Source organism: Dermochelys coriacea, chromosome 5, assembly GCF_009764565.3.
Source record: "Dermochelys coriacea isolate rDerCor1 chromosome 5, rDerCor1.pri.v4, whole genome shotgun sequence".
In the NCBI taxonomy this organism is placed as follows: Eukaryota; Metazoa; Chordata; order Testudines; family Dermochelyidae; genus Dermochelys; species Dermochelys coriacea.
In genome coordinates, this window is record NC_050072.1 from 34,042,938 (window position 1) to 34,062,872 (window position 19,935).

The 19,935-nt window shown below is 38.9% G+C and overlaps 1 protein-coding gene across 1 annotated transcript in view; it reads left to right on the forward strand.

Annotated features, from left to right (window-relative positions):
- The window catches only part of ITGA1 (integrin subunit alpha 1), a 129,537-nt gene extending 119,517 nt beyond the window's left edge, over positions 1-10,020 (forward strand). Inside the window, exons 29-30 of the mRNA XM_043514359.1 lie at positions 2,291-2,407; positions 5,185-10,020. Coding sequence (XP_043370294.1) covers positions 2,291-2,407; positions 5,185-5,208 — 141 coding nt within the window. The 3' untranslated portion in view covers positions 5,209-10,020. The remainder of the gene's footprint in view (positions 1-2,290; positions 2,408-5,184) is intronic.
- Positions 10,021-19,935: the final 9,915 nt, after the last annotated feature.

The window sequence follows — 19,935 nt, forward strand, 5'->3', positions numbered from 1 at the left end:
TCTATGAGGTATACCACATGTTGTGATAGGCATGTGTGGGACCCATTGATCTTGAAAGGTTTACTCTGGGGCTATCAATCATTGTAGCAGTGGAGATATGTCCGCAGGTTTTGCATGTGGTGTTCTGGCAGGGTCTGGTCGCACTTTGAGTTGGTGTGTCCTTGTCTATGGGGAGCTTGTTGAGGTTGGGTGTTGTCTGAAGACTAGAAGGCAGGGTTTGGGAAAGGTTTTTCAGGATGTGGTCCCCATCAAGTATGGGTTATAATTGTTAGATGATACCCCATGTGGGGTGATAGGTAACAACTGGGAGTGTGCGGTCAGTGAGTTTTTTTCCCTCTATATTGAAGCAGGTTCTTCTGGGTATTTGTGTGGCCCATTCCATGATACAATCTACTTCTTTGGTGGTATGTCCTTATTTAGTGAAGGCAGATTTAAATGTCTTTAGATGTGTCTCCCGGACTTCCTATTTGGAGCAAATTCTGTGGTATCTGAGTGCCTGGCTGCAGATAACAGATTTCTTGGCATGTCTGAAGTGGTTATTGGATCTGTGATGGTAAATGTAGTGATCCGTGGCTTTCTTGTATATAGTTGTCTGTAGAGTTCCATTGTTGAATCCAATCATGGTCTTCAGGAAATTGGTGCTGGTGTGACAGTGTTGTAGAGAGAGTTTGATGGATTGGTGGTGGTGATTGAAGTTGTGGTAGAAATCTATGAGGAAGCTTAGGTCATCTGTCCAGAGGATGAAAATATCATTGATGTATCTCAGGTATATCATTGATTTTTGTGGTGCATTTTTCCAGAAATTCTTCCATGAGGTGTCCCATAAAGAGGCTGTCATTTTACTAGCCATTGCTGTTCCCATAGTTTGCACAAAGTGTTTGTTGTTAAATATAAAGTAGTTGTGGGTGAGGATGAGTTTGGCTATGTGTTTGGGGTGGATTTCTGAGTGTTCATTATTTTATAGGTATTTGAGGCAGACAGTGATGCCATCATGGTAAGGGATATTGGTATATAGGGAGATGATATCCATGGTGGTAGTGTTATACCAATAAAATAAAAACCAGCAGGATCTTATTAAAGGAGAAAAGGCAAAATACCACATTTATTGTGAATACAGAAAGAATCATAGTAAGCAGTTAGTTATAGCTATAACATTCCATTCAATCTCATATTTATTTACACACACACACGTTCTGCAAGGTTGTTATCATGGTTACCAGCCTTAGAGTTGCTCATGCCAAGCCACTGGCCAGGTGGCCTGGACATGAGGAGGGAGCAGGGCCTTGTCAGGTGCACATCTGATGCTCCTGGAAGTTGGTTTGCAGAATCAGACCCCAAAGTTCTCACTTTCTAGAGTTCATTTTTATAGGAATTTCTTCCTATGCCAGTCTATGGGATTTGCTTCATCATGCTGTTGCTGAATCAATCAGCAGATGGCACATTCCTGACGGCTCCGTGTTGCCAGATGTTATCTTGTTCTTTGGTTCTCCCATTCTTGAGGCTGTTGGGTGGATTCCAGTCTGCCCTCCGGGGGCCCTCTGGTTATTTCCACTTGACGCCTTCTTCAGCCGATGGACACTGGATTCTTAGGCTGACACCTCCCTAATCATTCAGTTATTATCCACAGCAAGCATCCATCCACATACATCCTCTATCTCTATTTTAATCACAATTGTTAACAAAGCGAGATGAATACAACAAAAGGGCGGGGAATCTCTGGGTGCTGTTTCTGTTGTTACAGAGTATTGCTTTGAGTCTCTCTCTGTGTGAGTAGTTGTTGTTACAAAGAATTGCTTTGAGAACAGACTCTGTCTTAGAATGTACTAACACAATTAGCAGCTTGCAAGTTTCACACAGAGAGGGAGAGAAACAGTATCAAAAACCAAGAGACCTCTTAATTAGTAATACCCTGGAATTTAAACTATGGGGCATCAAACTCATTTGTGATTTTAATACAGAACTTCTTTAATATGATCCAACAGTAGGGATGGTGTTATGAAGGAGGTTTTTGGTGTTGAAGAGTTTCTGTAGGAAGCTTGTAACGTCTTTGAGGAAACTGGCCCATTGTGTGAATTTTACACATCTTGTGAGACTTTACATAAATATCAATTTTCATATTGAGAGTTAAATTCTCTCTTTCATCCTTTAAATTCTACCCACAAAATGAAACTATAGGGTTCTTTTGAAAGTCATACTACAGTATCTACAGGTAGGTGATACAAGTTATGCTACTTTGTTACTTAGAGAATTTTTTTTTTTTTACCATTTACCTTTTGAATAATTTTCACAGATCACGATTAAAATTTCAAGAGAACTTCACCCTGGCATCATCCCTTTATGGGTCATTTTACTGAGTGCCTTTGCTGGACTCTTGATTCTTGCACTTCTTATATTTGCACTGTGGAAGGTAAGCTACACATTTGGTTGGTTTGTGTTTAGATTTTTACATACTTAGATGTTTAAGGGCTCAGTCCTGTGTACTTACCATTAGAACTTGACAAACATAATAAATCCCAAATTAGTAAAATATCATAATAAATACTTAATGAAATTTCATTTTTCCCTAAGTAAAATAGACCATTCTAACCACTTGGGTACAATCAATATGTGCCAGTTTTCTAGCAGTGAGACTTCATTAAAATTAGATTCAGTTAGAGTTCTTGTCACAAAAAGTGGGTTCTGACACAGGGATGCTTAGAAAAAGTGCTGCTTTGCACTTTTGTCCTACTAACAAGAGATTCTTCCATCTTGTGAAATCATTTCTAAGCCAGTTCAATCTTGTCATGCTTCAGAGATCAAAATAATGAAAGTTTCACTGAAATACCTTAGAGCTACTCTGTGGAACACTAACACTGATTCACCACAGTGAAGTAGTTAAGGTATACAATACAGAATGGTAAATCATTTTAGCTAACCATGCCAGGTTTCTCCTGCATTCCTTGAATTTTGGGTTGCTTATGCTGAAATATAGTCTCAAAATTTCTTAAAAATTTGGGAAGTCAAAGCACCTCTGAGGGTCAGGCCCTAAATACCTACTCACAGATATCACGCATTAACTCCAGGTATGTATGGTTTGATCCTGCAAAGTTATGAGTACTTCTTGAAGATGCTGGGTGCCTTCCACTCTCAGTCAACTCAGTAGGAATTAAGGTTTCTTAGCATCCCACAATAAACATTTAAAACCTTACAAGACCTTTAATGATCCAAAGCCATTTCTAATACCTCTAGAAATAGACCATTGTTGTAACCATAAATAGTAAACTAAGATTAGCATTATTAACTATCCCAAGCAAAATATCTATACCATGAAAAAGGAAAAGAGTCAAAATCCATAAAGTCCACTAGGGACTTTGTTATTGCCAGTCTATTTTATACCTTACAACAGTACCTTAGAGAGATGGTGCTAGTAACATTTTAGTATTGGTACTGATTCATAACAGTTTTCTCTTTTAAAAATAAAACTGTATACCTTAAGCTACTTTTTTTAAAAAAAGTGGGAGTCTTGAGGTCCATATGCAAGAATCCACATATAATTTCACACATACATACATGCAGATACACTACTGCACATGTACAGTCATTTGAACATATAATTAAACTGATTACATTCTTAGCTAGCCATTTACACACACACGGTCACTTGATTTGCATGTACACTCATGGTAGGCACAACATTGCTCATATTTCTTCAGTTGATCTCACCCTTTATTTTTATGATATATGTATAAAAATATGAATTAGGCAATAAAGTCAAAAGTGAATAGTGATTTTGGGTGACCGACTTGAGACACATTAAAGGGGCCTGATTATCAGAAAGTGCTATGCATCCACTATCCGAAAACTGGGCCCCTTCAAGGTGTCAAGTTTAGCAACCAAAATCACTAGTGAATTTCAAAAAGTAGATATTAAGTGTTATTAGTACCTATTAACTGATTCTTAATCATTGCAGAATTAAAATTAAGTAACTATGAAAATACCTCCAGCACTTACATATTTACAAAATCAGCAGAACTAGTAGAAAACTAGCAAATAGCTTGATATGTTGGGGCCAATTTTCAAAAGTGGCCACAACTACCTTTGCAATCTTCAAAATTACACATCTTAAATTCACAAATAATTTTAGACATGAAATTACCAGATTTTCATGCACAAAAGCAGGTTTTGTCTGTGCCATGTTGCAGGTTAACAAAAACTGGCCTGTTAAGTGGTGATTCTGAGTGGAATAAATATGCTGTATAACTAGCTGTCCATTGCCCTCATTAACATTGCAAAATATGACATTATATTTGTTATTAGCTGAAAAATTTAAATTAAGAGTGTAGCATTATAAAATATTTTGTATTGACTTCAGACTTGATATTCTTCAGCAATTCAAATTTCAAATTATAATTTAAAGACAGCAAAAAGAACAAAGAGTACTTGTGGCAGCTTAGATCCAAACAAATTTATTTGGGCATAGGTTTTCATGGGTTAAACCCACTTCATCAGATGCATGCAGTGGAAAATACAGTAGGCAGATAGATAGATAGACAGAAAGATAGATAACATGAAAAAATTAGGGTTGCCATACCAACTCTAACGAGAGTAATCAATTAAGGTAGGCTATAATCAGCAGGAGAAAAAAAACTTTTGTAGTGATAATTAGGACGGCCTATTTCAAACAGTTGACAAGAAGGTGTGAGTAACAATAGGGAGAAAATTAGCATGGGGAAATAGTTTTTAGTTTGTGTAATGACAGATGCATTGTTTGTTTGACTGCTGTGCTTAAATCTTTTACACAAGTGGGCAGTCTTCTCAAAGCCAAACTCAGTTAGTATGGTAATAATTAGTATGCATAGCCACTGAAAAATCTGGAATTTAAACAGTAAACTAATATTTGTCAACAGTCTTCTAGTTTGTTTGAAGACTTGACAAACTCCAACCCTGGCCTTTGACACTTTCCGTCAGCATAACAATGATTCAGCAATCATTGTACATTAACTTTGCTCTCAGTTCGTCCTGTTAGTGTGAGATATGTCATTATTGTTCCAATCCATTAAAGCAACATTGTACTTCAGTGATAAGTGAATTTGTATCATTTGTAAGCATTAAAACAGTAAATAAAAACAGTTAAGCTTTGCCAAAATGTCTCATGTTTCTAAAATTCCAGTTTTGAATTTCATTCTCTTTTTCTGCCATATTCAGGCTGGATTTTCAAAAGGCCACTAAAGAAGAAAATGGAGAATAAGAATTCTATCAAAGGAGAGTATGTTGCAATTAAACAATGACCTGTCCTCAGGTCTGCCTCAAATATATGACTGTAAAGCTATAAATATAGTTATAAATTTGATGGTCAGAACATTTTCTAAACTGAATAATGGACTAATCAAGGTGTTTTTTAAAAAGAGGAAAAAACAACAAGCAGCAAATCAGGTATATAGGTGGATGTTAAAAAGGGAAAACAACAACCCTATAGCATTTTGTAATATGTTAGAAAATATCTTAAGCTGTTACTCATTTTTGGAGAGTAATTCAATTTTAAAATTCTGGGTTGTTTTGTATAGGGAAAAAGTCTATTCATGTTTTTTATCAAATGAAATATTTCTTCAGCCCAAATTATGCAAGAAACCAAGCTGTAAGCAGTAATCATAATCTCTTTACCAAATGTTCGTATTTTCAAAAGACAAAGTATTCAAAAATCATTTCTCATAATGGACAGGCAATATGGCTAGCCAGACTTTCAAACCTTGAGCATGCACCAGATCAGTCGGGTATATTTGACAAAAGAATAATCCAGAGGAAAGGGGCAACTGCAGAGCTTGCCTGAAACTTGCAATTCCAAGGGCTTTTCTTCCCTCTTAATGTAGTTCATCCAGATGTACAGAGACCATTCCATGAAATAAATTTCTATTATTAACAAAACTATTCAGGATTGATCCCTTAAGTCATACAATTGTCTGAACCGAATCTGACTTTTAGCAGGCCTGTAAAAATTATGCTCACAAAATCATAATTACAGCACAGCTGATTTCTCATTGTTTGCAAATAAGCAGATGCACATTTGGATTTACAAACTGATGTGTGCAGCAAAATTGTAAGTGTTGTGTTTTTTTAGAGGCACCCTGGAAATTTGCCCCTCACTGTGTATCTTGGAGTAGCCAGTAGGGTTGCTTCTTGAACTATCCATGAAAAGTTACTGTGTAGCTATTAATTCAGTAGGCTGCAAGTCTCCAACCAGATAATTATCAAAAGAGCAGTTAGAAAAGCACTGACAGCTTTTGTATTACAAACCGTGCCTCATTTTTACTTACAAGTTTAAGAACTGATGCAAAATTTCTACAGTGACTAAGCACTTAACAAATTATGTTTATTTTGTATCAAAGATTTAAAATGTTATATATACACTGAAACATAGCAACTAACATTATATTTCTCTAAACCCATTTAGATGCTAATCATTTTAATATAAAGCTGTCTCTTTTTTTCACATGGGTCACAATCCTTCTACCGAATGAGCATATGCAGATATGCCTCCATCTTCCAAAAGTAGCCCAGCATTTAGACAATGGAGTTTATTCATCTCCTTGGTACAAATTTCACTGAAATGCAAAAGCCACTGCAGTTTTTCCAAAGAACATAACATGTTAGGCATATTTGTTCTATTCTTTGATAATAGTCTTATCAAGTGTATTGTTACTTTTTAATAAGAGTGTATATTTTTCTAAAAAAGTGACCATAGGTTGAATTATATATGTTGGCAAATAAAGCTCTGGAAATTTAGGAGGTGCTTCATATTTGAAAGAGGATATCGAGGGTAAATCATGGAGTCCCTCGTACCTACTTTTTGGCTTATATGGTAGTCATTGGGATGGGTTGAGACTCATTAATATAGCAAGTATGAGTTTGTTTGAAACTGTTTGTAAACTTTCTTTCATATTCAAGAAAAATTATGATTGTACAATCCTAGACTGACTGGAATTGCCCATGTCTAGTATTTTAACAAATATAATTCATTAGAAAGTGTGGCAGAGTCACAACATGGACTTGATAATAACTGTGTCTCTGCTGTCCCATGGAGTTTTGTGAAATTCAGTGTAAATCCACCAAAGTCAGTGGACTTACCCCAAAGGTACACAGGTATAACTGAGAGCAGAAGTTATAGAATTCAAAGAGTGGCATGTAAAACCCTTCATTCAGTGTGCAATTGGTCAGCAGTTGAATGATGCAAAGGTCACTCATTGCACAATGAAGATGAAAATAAATATTAAACAGCTGCTTCATTGTCTGCAGTCCAGTTTGCACACTATAGGAGTGAAGGTTTTGTAGATAGACATGGCCATATAGCAATGATTTATCTGTCTGAGGTACTTAGTATGGTGATGAGGCCATATATCTGTCTGCGTGCCTCACAATGATTAATGTATTTATCCTCATACCATCCCTGTGAGATGAGGAAAGGGCTGCTATCCCTATTTTTGCAGAGAGATTAAGTGACTCCCTTATGGTCACACAGGAAGTCTGTGACAGAGCAGTAACTAAACTCCCAGTCTGCTGAATCTCTTTCTAGTGCTTTAACCACAAATTCATTCTTCCTTCCCCACCTGTGATTACTGCTGTATATGTATAATATAATGGGGCAGTGCTAAGACACTTCATTTTAACTGTAGCATGTCCTGACTTTTAAGCACATCATGTTGCAACTATGATGATCTCTTCAGCAGTATTTTTAATGAAATGGTTACATTTAATTTCTGAGCAATGCTGTTATTGACTAATATGCATCAGCAACCATGTTAATTTTTATATACAGTATATTTCCCTAGAGAAGTGTACAACAGTATTCTTCCTAGGTAAAGCACATTTCCATTCATTTTAGCCCACTTTGGATCATACATGTAATAATAGGCTTTATATATAGCCTTTCTTCTCTGTTTGTACCATAGCACTTTCTTCCTACTCATTCTTGCTCACATAGCCCTGGTCTACACTGGGGGGTGAGGGGGGGTCCAACCTAAGATATGCAACTTCAGCTACGCGAATATGGTAGCTGAAGTTGGCATATCTTAGGTCGACTTACCTGGCCATGAGGACGGCAGCAAGTCAACCGCTTGCCGCTCCCCCATCGACTCCACTTCCGCTTCTTGCAAGCTGGAGTTCCGGAGTCAACGGGGAGTATGTTCCGGGATCGATTATCGCATCTAGATGAGACGCGATAAATTGATTCCTGATAGATCTATCACTACCTGCTGATCTGGTGGGTAGTGAAGACCTGCCCTTATTAGATTTTCAATTTAAAAAAAGAAACTATTTAAATATAATAATATGTAAAGTAAGTACTGCCATGGAATACTTCCTTATCATAACCTGCGTTAGCAATCCACTATTTCTACTCAAACCTTTTACATACCATCACACAAACAATATTACTCTTATTACACAAACCATAGAAAACCCCATTGAAATCAATTGTGCAAATATCAGAAACATTTCACCTACATTCTGCATCTACTAAAAGTTTCAAATAAATACTCTGCTTCATATATTAAGCAGCAGCAAGTTGCAATATGATTCTAATAATTAACAGTTGCTGGTTTGGGACTTTTTTGTTTAAACAAAAGTTTAACAAGTTAAACAGATGCAGTGTAAAATGATACAGGTGGCACCAGGGGCCCAAGCATTTGCAGGTGTCACTGAGGATCCAGTAGCATCCCAAATTGAAAACTTCTTAAATGAAAGAAGGATAGGAAGGACAATCACCCCACTTTCTCTTAACACCTATCCGTGCTTCCCTTATGTCCAAGCTAAACTTCTGCCAGCTGCCTTTATCTAAGGGTATGTCTTCACTACCAATGTTAAAGTGCGGCCACAGCAGTGCTTAACATGGCTGTGTAGTCGCAGCACCCAGGCTGGGACAGAGCTCTCCCAGCACTGTAAAAAAACCCACCCCCATAAGGGGAGTAGCTCCCAGCACTGGGAGCATGGCTCCCAGCACTGGTGCACTGTCTACCACTGCCACTTTACAGTGCTGAAACTTGCATCGGGGGGGGGGGGAGTTCACATCCCTGAGCGAGAAGTTTCAGTGGTGTAAAGTGGCAGTGTAGACAAGGCCTAAGTATTGCTCTCTGCTATGCACTAGGAAAAGCAAAGATGCAGTGCCATCTGGGTTTTGATGGAAAGAGGCATAGAACTGTGTGTCATGTGCATCTGATAGAACCAAAGCCCAAATTGTTTTATTATTTTCCTCAGCATGACATACAGGCGGGGCAATCAAAACCAGCCTGGCAGAACATGCATGAGAACTGTCTCTGGACAGATAGCAATTGACTAAAATTACATTCTCTGAATCTCTTGGGGCCAAATCCTTTTCCCATTGAAATCAAAAGAAGTTTGCTATTGAGTTCAATGGGAACAGGCTTTACATTTGGAGAGGAATGAACAAAACTACTCAAGCAAGGACTATGTGACTTATACCTCAGGTATCAAAGGCTGCTAACTCATATGAGAATGATCTTTGTCCATTGCAAGGGAGAAATCAGCAATCAATGAGGCTAGAACAGTCTTTGTACCATATACATCTAATAAGTCCATCTGCAAAGGATCAAGGAAATATGAAGGCTCCAGATTACCTTAAAGTCCTCTGTCCCTTGGTTAGAATGCTCCCATCAGTATATGTTCATAGTCCAGAGTCTGGAGCAGGAATCAAAAACATTGTTTAAACACCTTCCATTCCCCTTCCCCCCACCCCACTCCCCCTTGAGAACTCCTGACCAACTTAACAGCAGAATACATATGCTAACAAACTTAAATAAAGCCTTTGTTTAAATTTGTTAGCACATGTATTGTGCTGTTAAACCCATATAAAGAATGAATGCCCTCCCTAGCTGTGTTCTGCTCCTTAAAATACCACTAACAGTAATAACTGTTGGAATTTTGCACAGTTTTTAAGAGAGGGAATCATAAGAAAACCTGTTAAATTCTGCATGTTTGCTTTTCTTCTGTAAAATTTCTCCATACATTTTATCAATAAATAATAACAATGTTTCCAGCCTGGTTGACTATTTTGTTTGTTTGATATAAAGTTGCTCCCTAGGCAATATGAAAGAACCATAATAAGGGAGCAAATGTGTTTGCCATGTGAATAAAAAAGTATTGTAGAAGTGCGCATTGGGGCAAAACTATAACAGCAATTATTTATTAATGCCATTAATGCCATTATTAAGTATGAAATTACTGCAGCTAAAATAACTATATAATATCTGACATCCAGAGGCAATTTTTCAAAAGAGCCACTGAAGCTGTAGGTACACATTTTGTGCACACACTATTTTGGAAACTTTTAAAATAACAAGCATGCACAAAACATTCATATATCTACACAAGTTTCAGAGTAGCAGCCATGTTAGTCTTTATTTGCAAAAAGAAAAAGAGTACTTGTGGCACCTTAGAGACTAACAAATTTATTTGAGCATAAGCTTTCATGACCTACAGCTTACTTCATCGGATGCATTCAGTGGAAAATACAGTGGGTAGATTTATATACACAGAGAACATGAAACAATGGGTGTTATCATACACACTGTAAGGAGAGTGATGTCTACACAGTATGTCTAAACTCCTAACACTGACAAGATTTCACATCACCATGGAAATTAAAAATGAAAGCATATTGTCTCATGTTATCTGCCCCTCTGGTCACTCCACAATTGTTCCCTGCAGTTTGTTCTTGATTACTGAGCTGTTCTTGTCTAGTCTAAAATTACTCATCACCTCCTCCACAGCCTATCAAAATACTTCACATAGCATTTCCTGGAAGGCAAAGGTTGCAACTTTTATTTCACAATACAATGTTTTTGAAAACAGTTTTGTAATCAATTATACTCCTACAATTTTGTTAACTACGTGATCTTATCAGATAGAAACCTGCTTCCATTGTGAATCACTAAGTATTAATAACATCCTGTCCCATGTTGAGAAAATGTTTACCAAGACTTCTATGATGTACATGTCTAATAATCAGAACTGGCTGAAAAATTTCCATTGAAACAACATTTTGAAAAAAATGGGTTGAGGATCACAAAACTTTTTGCGATTTTTTCCCCCATTTTCTGGTTCCTTTAGTGACACTACTCCATGTGAATAAAACAGACCAGAATTACATCCTCAAGTAAGCCTTGTAGTATATTGTATTAGTGATACAAAACTGGATCTAAAATGATCAAATTAAACAGTCTTAGTCCTGGAACCTGCACACTTTAAAGACACTGGTACTGTCCAGTTCAGTGAGTGAAGTATTAAACCCTGTAAGAGTGAAAGAAAACCAAAAAACGAAGGGGCTATGTCTCCTGCAGCTACACCACTTTAGCGTTTTAAATGTAGATGCTCCATCTCCCCAAGAGGCAGTAGCTAGGTCTACATCTGGTGGGGTGGGGAGTTAGGTCAATTTAATTACGTCCCTGTCGGGTGTGAAAAATTCACATCCCTGAGATATGTAGCTATACTGATGTAATTTTTCAATGTAGACCAGCCCAAAGACGAAGAGACTGCCGAAATCATTGTAAAAGAGTTAAATGGGCAATCATCTGAACACTGAAGAGATATAGATACAGCTACCTAATCATTCTTCTGATAGAAGACAGTCCCTGTACTCATGATTAAGACTTACATAGCACTTTGCAGATGTAAAATGCTGTAGCTAGACTGGCCCCTTCCTTAAAATAAGAGGAAGAGTGTAGTTGTGCTGCCCCATGAGTAGGCCAGGGAACAAAGTGTGACCCAACATTACAATTCAGTTCATGCTTCTCCCTTTCTCCCAAGCAGATGTAAGCCATGCTAGCCTTTTTCCTGATGTGGCTTACTTCCTCCTTAGGTGCACTGGCTCAATGCGGCTGATGGGGGCATGAGGAGGCTGGGGGCGATAAGGCCCTACCACTTCACATATGGAGGAGGAGGAGTAGACTGGCAGCTTCCCCATCTCAACAGGGGGAGATATTTGATTGACCAGAAGGGAAACACAACCCTGGGATTCTGAAAGGAGAGAAGAAGGGCAGAGGCAGGTGTGGCTGGTCGGGACCTTCATTCCTCTCCTTATCCAGAACATATATGGAGATTGAGTGTGTCGGTGGATGACAGGAGAATTCTCTACTTCTCCCAGCTGTGATTGGTTAGGCTCTGGGGGCAACGGAAGTTTAATGCCTCTTGCACCCCGCCTGGTCTTGTATTTGGAGCTCTCTAATGGAACTTTGCTGTGGCTGCTGCCCCATTCTCCCTGCCCTCTAATGGAGGTGCAGTTGGAACTGTGTTTCAATGCAATGAATCTGATAGATTGCTAGTTTTGGGGATCAAGAAGGAAATTTTCCCTTGGAGCTAGATTGACAAGGTGTCCAGTGGGTTTGTGGCAGGAGGAGGGGTTATTTTAGGTTTTTTGCCTTCCTTGTAGTATCCTGGAGGCCATTGGTTTCAGGTTAATAAAGAGTCAGGATGGATTTAAAAGTTGTAAGTTTAAAATGGAGTTTGTAACCTCATCACAGCTGGTGGCCCATTTCCAGTGTGGGTGAGAGGCCCAAAGAGACCAGCTCCCAGAGATCCAGGAGATAACTGATTGACCCCAAAGAGACCAATTCTCCATGAGATCCAGGAGATAACTGATTGACCCTAGTAACCTTGAGACAGAAAGGGAGATCTTAAGCCTTCACAGACTCGGTATCCTTCATCTGTACCACAATATTATTATTATGTGTACCACAATTATTCTCGCAGCAAAATGACTAACCAAGTACTATTATTTTATGAACTACAACTGGTTAATACATAGTAAAAACATCCCAATTGGTTAATAATTAAATCACACAGTGTTTTAATATCATGTACTGCAAAGAGCCACAGGAGACAGGTTAAAGAACCACTTGTGGCTCGTGAGCCACTGTCTGATGGTTTAGATTAATCTCCAACAATGAGCACTCACTCCAGGTTCTGGGCACCCTTAGCAATCGCTTTTAAATGTACAAACTCTAGTCTTCCTTCCAAATTGCAACACCAGCAACAGAAAAAATGTAACTAACATTTAATATAACCTCCTGCCCCCAAAGAATCCCCATCAGAATGTACCACTTGTAATACCAGCCTCAATTATGGTTTTATCACATAAGCCAAGGAGAATATATGGGCCTTGCTATCTACCTTGAAGGTCAACAAAGGCAGGTCAATTTCCAGAGCTTAGGGCCTGGTGCAAATTAGATCATCCCTCAGGCTGCTCTAACAGCACATCAAGTACTATAGTACTGTGCACACAGATCAAGATCAGGGCAGTGCTTAGGAGAGCTTGACACCACCTTTTCCCACTGTCTCTGATTTATGTTTTGGGCATCGTGTCTATGCACTAGGCAGCATCTGATTCATAAGACTCATGCTGGCAGTGTTTCCACCTTTTGTGATATCTGGTATTTTTTCTTAAGCCCCAGCTGATGGAGGGAAGTACTTATATGGCAATCTCAGTGCTCATTTAAAGGTTTCAGAGTAGCAGCCGTGTTAGTCTGTATTCGCAAAAAGAAAAGAGTACTTGTGGCACCTTAGAGACTAACAAATTTATTAGAGCATAAGCTTTCGTGAGCTACAGCTCACTTCATCGGATGCATTTGGTGGATCCGATGAAGTGAGCTGTAGCTCACGAAAGCTTATGCTCTAATAAATTTGTTAGTCTCTAAGGTGCCACAAGTACTCCTTTTCTTTTTGCTCATTTAAAGAAAGACTATATTTGTAGCCCCCATAGTTGTGGGGGAAAGTGATGCTTACACCAAGGCAAACAAAAAGGATGCAAAAATGTATTTGTTGTTTTTTAAAAAAATCATTATTTTAAGTCAATCTCATGAAATTTGAATGCCTCATGTTTTAGTCTGGAGTGATTGATGAAGAAGTGTAAATTGAGTTGATTCTATCGGAGAAGGGCTTGAAAAGCAGTAAAATAGAAAAAATGGATGAAAATTGTGCAATTGTGAAATCTGCAATGGTGAATACGCTGAAAACTATTTTCTCTCTTGAAGTTTCAGTATATCTTTAAACAGACAATATAAAAACATACTGGACAAATCAAGCACGCCTTAGTCACTCAAAAGACCTATTTGCTTCAATAGGAATTGTAATTTGATTTGAAGCGTACCTATCAAAGGATTCATAACCTGTTCAGCTCAGACTATCAAAACAGAAGCATGAATAGGTTTTGATTTCACACATCAGAAAACAGTCCATGTGGTCTCAAAACAAGAATTGTCTAAAAATGGATGAAGAATGTAAATACAAAATATTTTGATAAAAAAAATGCCAGCCAGCTCACAATGTACTTTAAGCTCTTAACTGGAAACTGTTTGGCACAAGAGTTTGGTTATTGTTAATTATAAGGATTAAACTCTCATTGGAACTGTACCAAGGTTAATGCTTTAGTAAATGTGCTGAATTTACATAGAATAGGTTGGGGAAACACATGTATAGTTTCAGAGGTGGATGGACCCTTACATGAAATTCACTGGGATTATACTGTATTTGTATCTAATTTTTTCATTGTGTGTGTCACATGCTAATGGAGAAATTCCCATACAGACCACCTTGCCTCCCCTTTGTGATTACATGAACCATGTCTGCTTTCACTGTAGACCAAATAACATCCTTGTGGTAGCTCTAGCATTTGCTTACATGGCAAACGCATAGGAGGAAAGGTTTCAGAGTAGCAGCCAGGTTAGTCTGTATTCACAAAAAGAAAGGAGTACTTGTGGCCACCTTAGAGACTAACAAATTTATTTGATCATAAGTGAGCTGTAGCTCACGAAATCTTATGCTCAAATAAATTTGTTAGTCTTTAAGGTGCCACAAGTATTCCTTTTGTTTTTACATAGGAGGAAAGTATTTCATGGTTGTTTTAATGCAATTTAGCAACTGAAAACAAGGAAGAGACTGCCTCACATATAGTCTACACGTATGCCATGAACCACTGGTGGCCTGTGGACTACAGTATGGGAACCATCTCCACACAGTATCTGAGCACATGGAAATCAGAAGTTTCAGCTCAGAGTAGAGTGGACTGAGGCCCAAACTGCCATTTTCATAGTAACTTTTCAGAGTACAGTCCCACTTGAAATGTTTTCAGAGTTCTCCTACATAGATGTTGTGACCGGGATCCTAGTGGGGAGCCAGCTGTGGTCACTCAATTAGGGTGAACTGCAAAGAATGGTTTCAGAGCAGCAGCCAAAAAAGCTGGTGGATATTCCAATACTTAGATTTACCAAGCTAGCATAAAACGGCTTCTTTATTATCTTACTGGTTACTCAGAAGTCCGAACAACACAGTTCCCTTAAAGTGATCCAGCCGCAGGCCTCCATCCAGTACCCACATCAAATAAGATGAAAATTTCTGTAAATCTTATTTCGTCATTAAAAGAACAGGTTCTACCAATCCCAAAGGATCGGTCACATTACCTCCTAGGTTAATGAATATTTCAGATTTTACCCAAATACATGCTCACAGCCAATTCTTATTAACTAAACTAAAATTTATTAAAAAAAGAAAAATAAGAGACTACTGGTTAAAAGATCAATATACATACAGACATGAGTTCAATCCTTTGAGGTTCAGATTCATAGCAGAGATGACAGGTTTCAGAGTAGCAGCCGTGTTAGTCTGTATTCGCAAAAAGAAAAGCAGTACTTGTGGCACCTTAGAGACTAACAAATTTATTAGAGCATAAGCTTTCGTGAGCTACAGCTCAGAGATGGTGAGCTTTGTAGTTGCAAAGAGTTCTTTCAGAAATAGTTCATAGTTCATAGTCCAATGTCCAAATCTCATATTCAGGGCATACCAGCATAACTGGGACCTAAGTCTTGTGACTCAAACGTCCCCTGAGGAAGTCTAAGCAGATCTGAGATGAGAGAATCAGGATCCAAGGATCTTTTATACAATTTCATGTCTTTTGACAAGTTGGAATTTCCTCGGGAAACAAAAGGTAATTAGGATTACTTTGAAGGAGGTCCATCACTGGTACTTAGCTATACAAATTAACATAAGGCCATTTGCTTGTTCCTCCACCATTCACAGTACATTTCAAAGAGAGATGAATACCGAGATATCCTGTGTTTATAATTCATTTAAATGCTAGGATCTTTTGACCTCTAAATTATCAGAATACAGCATAGACGGGATGGTTGATTACATTGGCCACCCTACTCATACATATGTAAACACACAAAAATATTATCTCCCTACATGTCTTTTGAGGGTTATTTATTTTGCAGGATGTTTAACTCTTTCTAGCCATGCTTCACAGATGTTATTTAGCTCAAAACAATTTGATGATTTTCTTTAGCTATAGGACAAAACAAATGTTGGGCTATAGCTTGTGTGCTCTCCATAAAGGACACATCTAGTTTCTTCAATCCTGTATCCTCCTCCCCAGCTGTTTTGTATCTTCCTCCATTGTCAGAAATTTAAGTACATGCTGACAACTAAGCTTTATAACATTCCACAATTGCCCACTCCTGATCTATCCATCTTTCTCTATTTGTCAAGTTGCTTCCTCTCCATTTCAATCCTAACAACTCTTGTAGGAAAGTCAGGTTATTTGGTATTAACTCAGACCCTGTTTATGCGTTCTTTCCCTTGAGAAAATTTGCTTCCCAAAGTGAATTTAAGTGATTCTTAAAGTGTTAGGAGTGAGAAGATATGTGGCTTGAAGCAAAGAATCAATACAGTTAGAGGTGTGACATGAGAGATGGAAATCAAGGACTTCCAGTAAGAAAAAGACCTTTTCAACTGAGAACTACAATTTGGAATAGGCACTAAAATCTTCCAGTCACTGATATCTTGGGGAAAGAAAAATAACCTGGCCAGGTATCTCTAACTGACAGTGCCTGGAGTGTGAAGGTTTCAGAGTAGCAGACATGTTAGTCTGTATTCGCAAAAAGAAAAGGAGGACTTGTGGCACCTTAGAGACTAACAAATTTATTTGAGCATAAGCTTTCGTGAGCTACAGCTCACTTCATCAGATGCATTCAGTGGAGTGTGAAGGTTGCCAATAAACAGTCTAGTTTGTGAACAGTGCAGTGAAATCACAGCCAATGAAATTCACAAAATGGAAAGACAAACTGTGAATTCCATTTTGGCTATGCTGAAGTGTCAAATCTTCATGAGCAAAATATTTCTGCAGGATTAGCCACTATGCTAGTTCTGCCTCTCTCCCTGCCATTGTTACATAATTGTACAAACATTGAAGCCAAAAATATAAAAAATAGTTCACTGAACAATTCATATTGCCTGTGTGAATTCAACTGCATAACTGAGCTTCCTCATTAGTACAGAGCCACTCACAAAGATGGACTACAAGCCATCAGGAACAGTATCCCCGATAATGTCATGGCAAACCTGGTGGCTGAACTTTGTGACTTTGTCCTCACCCATAACTATTTCACATTTGGGGACAACGTATACCTTCAAATCAGCAGCTCTGCGATGGGTACCCGCATGGCCCCACAGTATGCCAACATTTTTATGGCTGACTTAGAACAACGCTTCCTCAGCTCTCGTCCCCTAATGCCCCTACTCTACTTGCGCTACATTGATGACATCCATCATCTGGACCCATGGAAAAGAAGCCCTTGAGGAATTCCACCAGGATTTCAACAATTTCCATCCCACCATCAACCTCAGCCTGGACCAGTCCACACAAGAGATCCACTTCCTGGACACTACGGTGCTAATAAGCGATGGTCACATAAACACCACCCTATACTGGAAACCTACTGACCGCTATTCCTACCTACATGCCTCTAGCTTTCATCCAGATCACACCACACGATCCATTGTCTACAGCCAAGCTCTACGATACAACCGCATTTGCTCCAACCCTTCAGTCAGAGAAAAACACCTACAAGATCTCTATCAAGCATTCTTACAACTACAATACTCATCTGCTGAAGTGAAGAAACAGATTGACAGAGCCAGAAGAGTATCCAGAAGTCACCTACTACAGGACAGGCCCAACAAAGAAAATAACAGAACTCCACTAGCCATCACCTTTAGCCCCCAACTAAAACCTCTCCAACGCATCATCAAGGATCTATAACCTATCCTGAAGGACAACCCATCACTCTCACAGATCTTGGGAGACAAGCCAGTCCTTGCTTACAGACAGACCCCCAACCTGAAGCAAATACTCACCAACAACCACACACCACACAACAGAACCACTAATCCAGGAACCTATCCTTGCAACAAGCCCATTGCCAACTGTGTCCACATATCTATTCAGGGGACACCATCAGAGGGCCTAATCACATCAGCCACACTATCAGAGGCTCGTTCACCTGCACATCTGCCAATATGATATATGCCATCATGTGCCAACAAGGCCCCTCTGCCATGTACACTGGCCAACCCGGACAGTCTCTGTGCAAAAGAATAAATGGACACAAATCAGACATCAAGAATTATAACATTAAAAACCAGTTGGAGAACACTTCAACCTCCCTGGACACTCCATTACAGACCTAAAAGTCGCAATTCTTCAACAAAAAAACTTCAAAAACAGTCTCCAATGAAAGACTGCTGAATTGGAATTAATTTGCAAACTGGATACAATTAACTTAGGCTTGAATAAAGACTGGAAGTGGATGGGTCATTACACAAAGTAAAACTATTTTCCCATGTTTATTCCCTCCCCCCCCCCACTGTTCCTCAGACGTTCTTGTCAACTTCTGAAAATGTCCCACCTTGATTATCACTACAGAAGGTTTTTTCCCTCTGCTCTCCTGCTGGTAATAGCTCACCTTAAGTGATCACTCTGGTTACAGTGTGTATGGTAACACCCATTGTTTCATATTCTCTATGTATATAAATCTCCCCACTGTATTTTCCACTGAATGCATCCGATGAAGTGAGCTGTAGCTCATGAAAGCTTATGCTCAAATAAATTTGTTAATCTCTAAGTTTCCACAAGTACTCCTTTTCATTATGCTGTGTGTGTTAATATATTTTTAATCTCTAGGTATATTCAAAGTATGATTTGACAGAGCCTGACTAAATTGTACAGACAGAAAACGTATTATTGGCTTCTAAAATTAAAAATATAAAAAGACTCAGATCTCATAGAGTCTAGTGAGCACCCCCTGCTGTCCACCCACTACTAGTGTTGTGAGGGGAATCCAAGCTTCTGTTGCTCTGGATCTCTTGGGACATGTTAAGCTTCTGGAGCCTCAGCAGCCTGCAGCACTGGTTTCTGCCTCTGCCTTTCTGGCACATTTCCTGGGTACTGACTCTGTCTGCTACTATTTCTCACAAGTGAAGCTCTCAGCCCACCTGCACTAGGCCCCCAGAACCAGTGCTGGCCCTTAAAACACCCCACTTACTTAAACACACCACTTTCCTAGAACTAGCTTCCACCCCAAAGTGAAGCCTCTGGGTACCCTGTTTAATGCTGTCAGAGGCGTACAGCAGTTGAGAAGCCCATCACAGAATGATTGAGTACTTAACAGTCTACTTTCCTCGATTATTTTGACACCAGCCTTTGGAATTCCAATCCAACATGGAGGCAAACAGACCATGGAGAAGGCTAAAGGCTGCATCTTCAAAATGGAGGTTGCACCGTGACATACACATAGCAGAATTCATAAATTGTACAGCCATATTCCTAATTCATCATAGATGTCTCCCACAAAAATATAAAAAGGAAAAATAAGGTAATTAAGATAAGGAGAGAGATTCAAACTCTTCAGCTCTTGCAGTCTTCTGGATTTTTGTAGAGTAGAAGCTAGAAGGAGCCAGACACTAATGTTCAGCTGGCAAGTGCTTCTGGCTATCAGACCTGCTTTGATTCCAGAGAAGGACCCAAAAGGAAAAGGCTATAATGGCCCATTTGTTGCTGTCTTGACTTCCTCTCCCCAAATGATCAGTCTTGAAGATTCCTGAACATCAGTCTTCCCT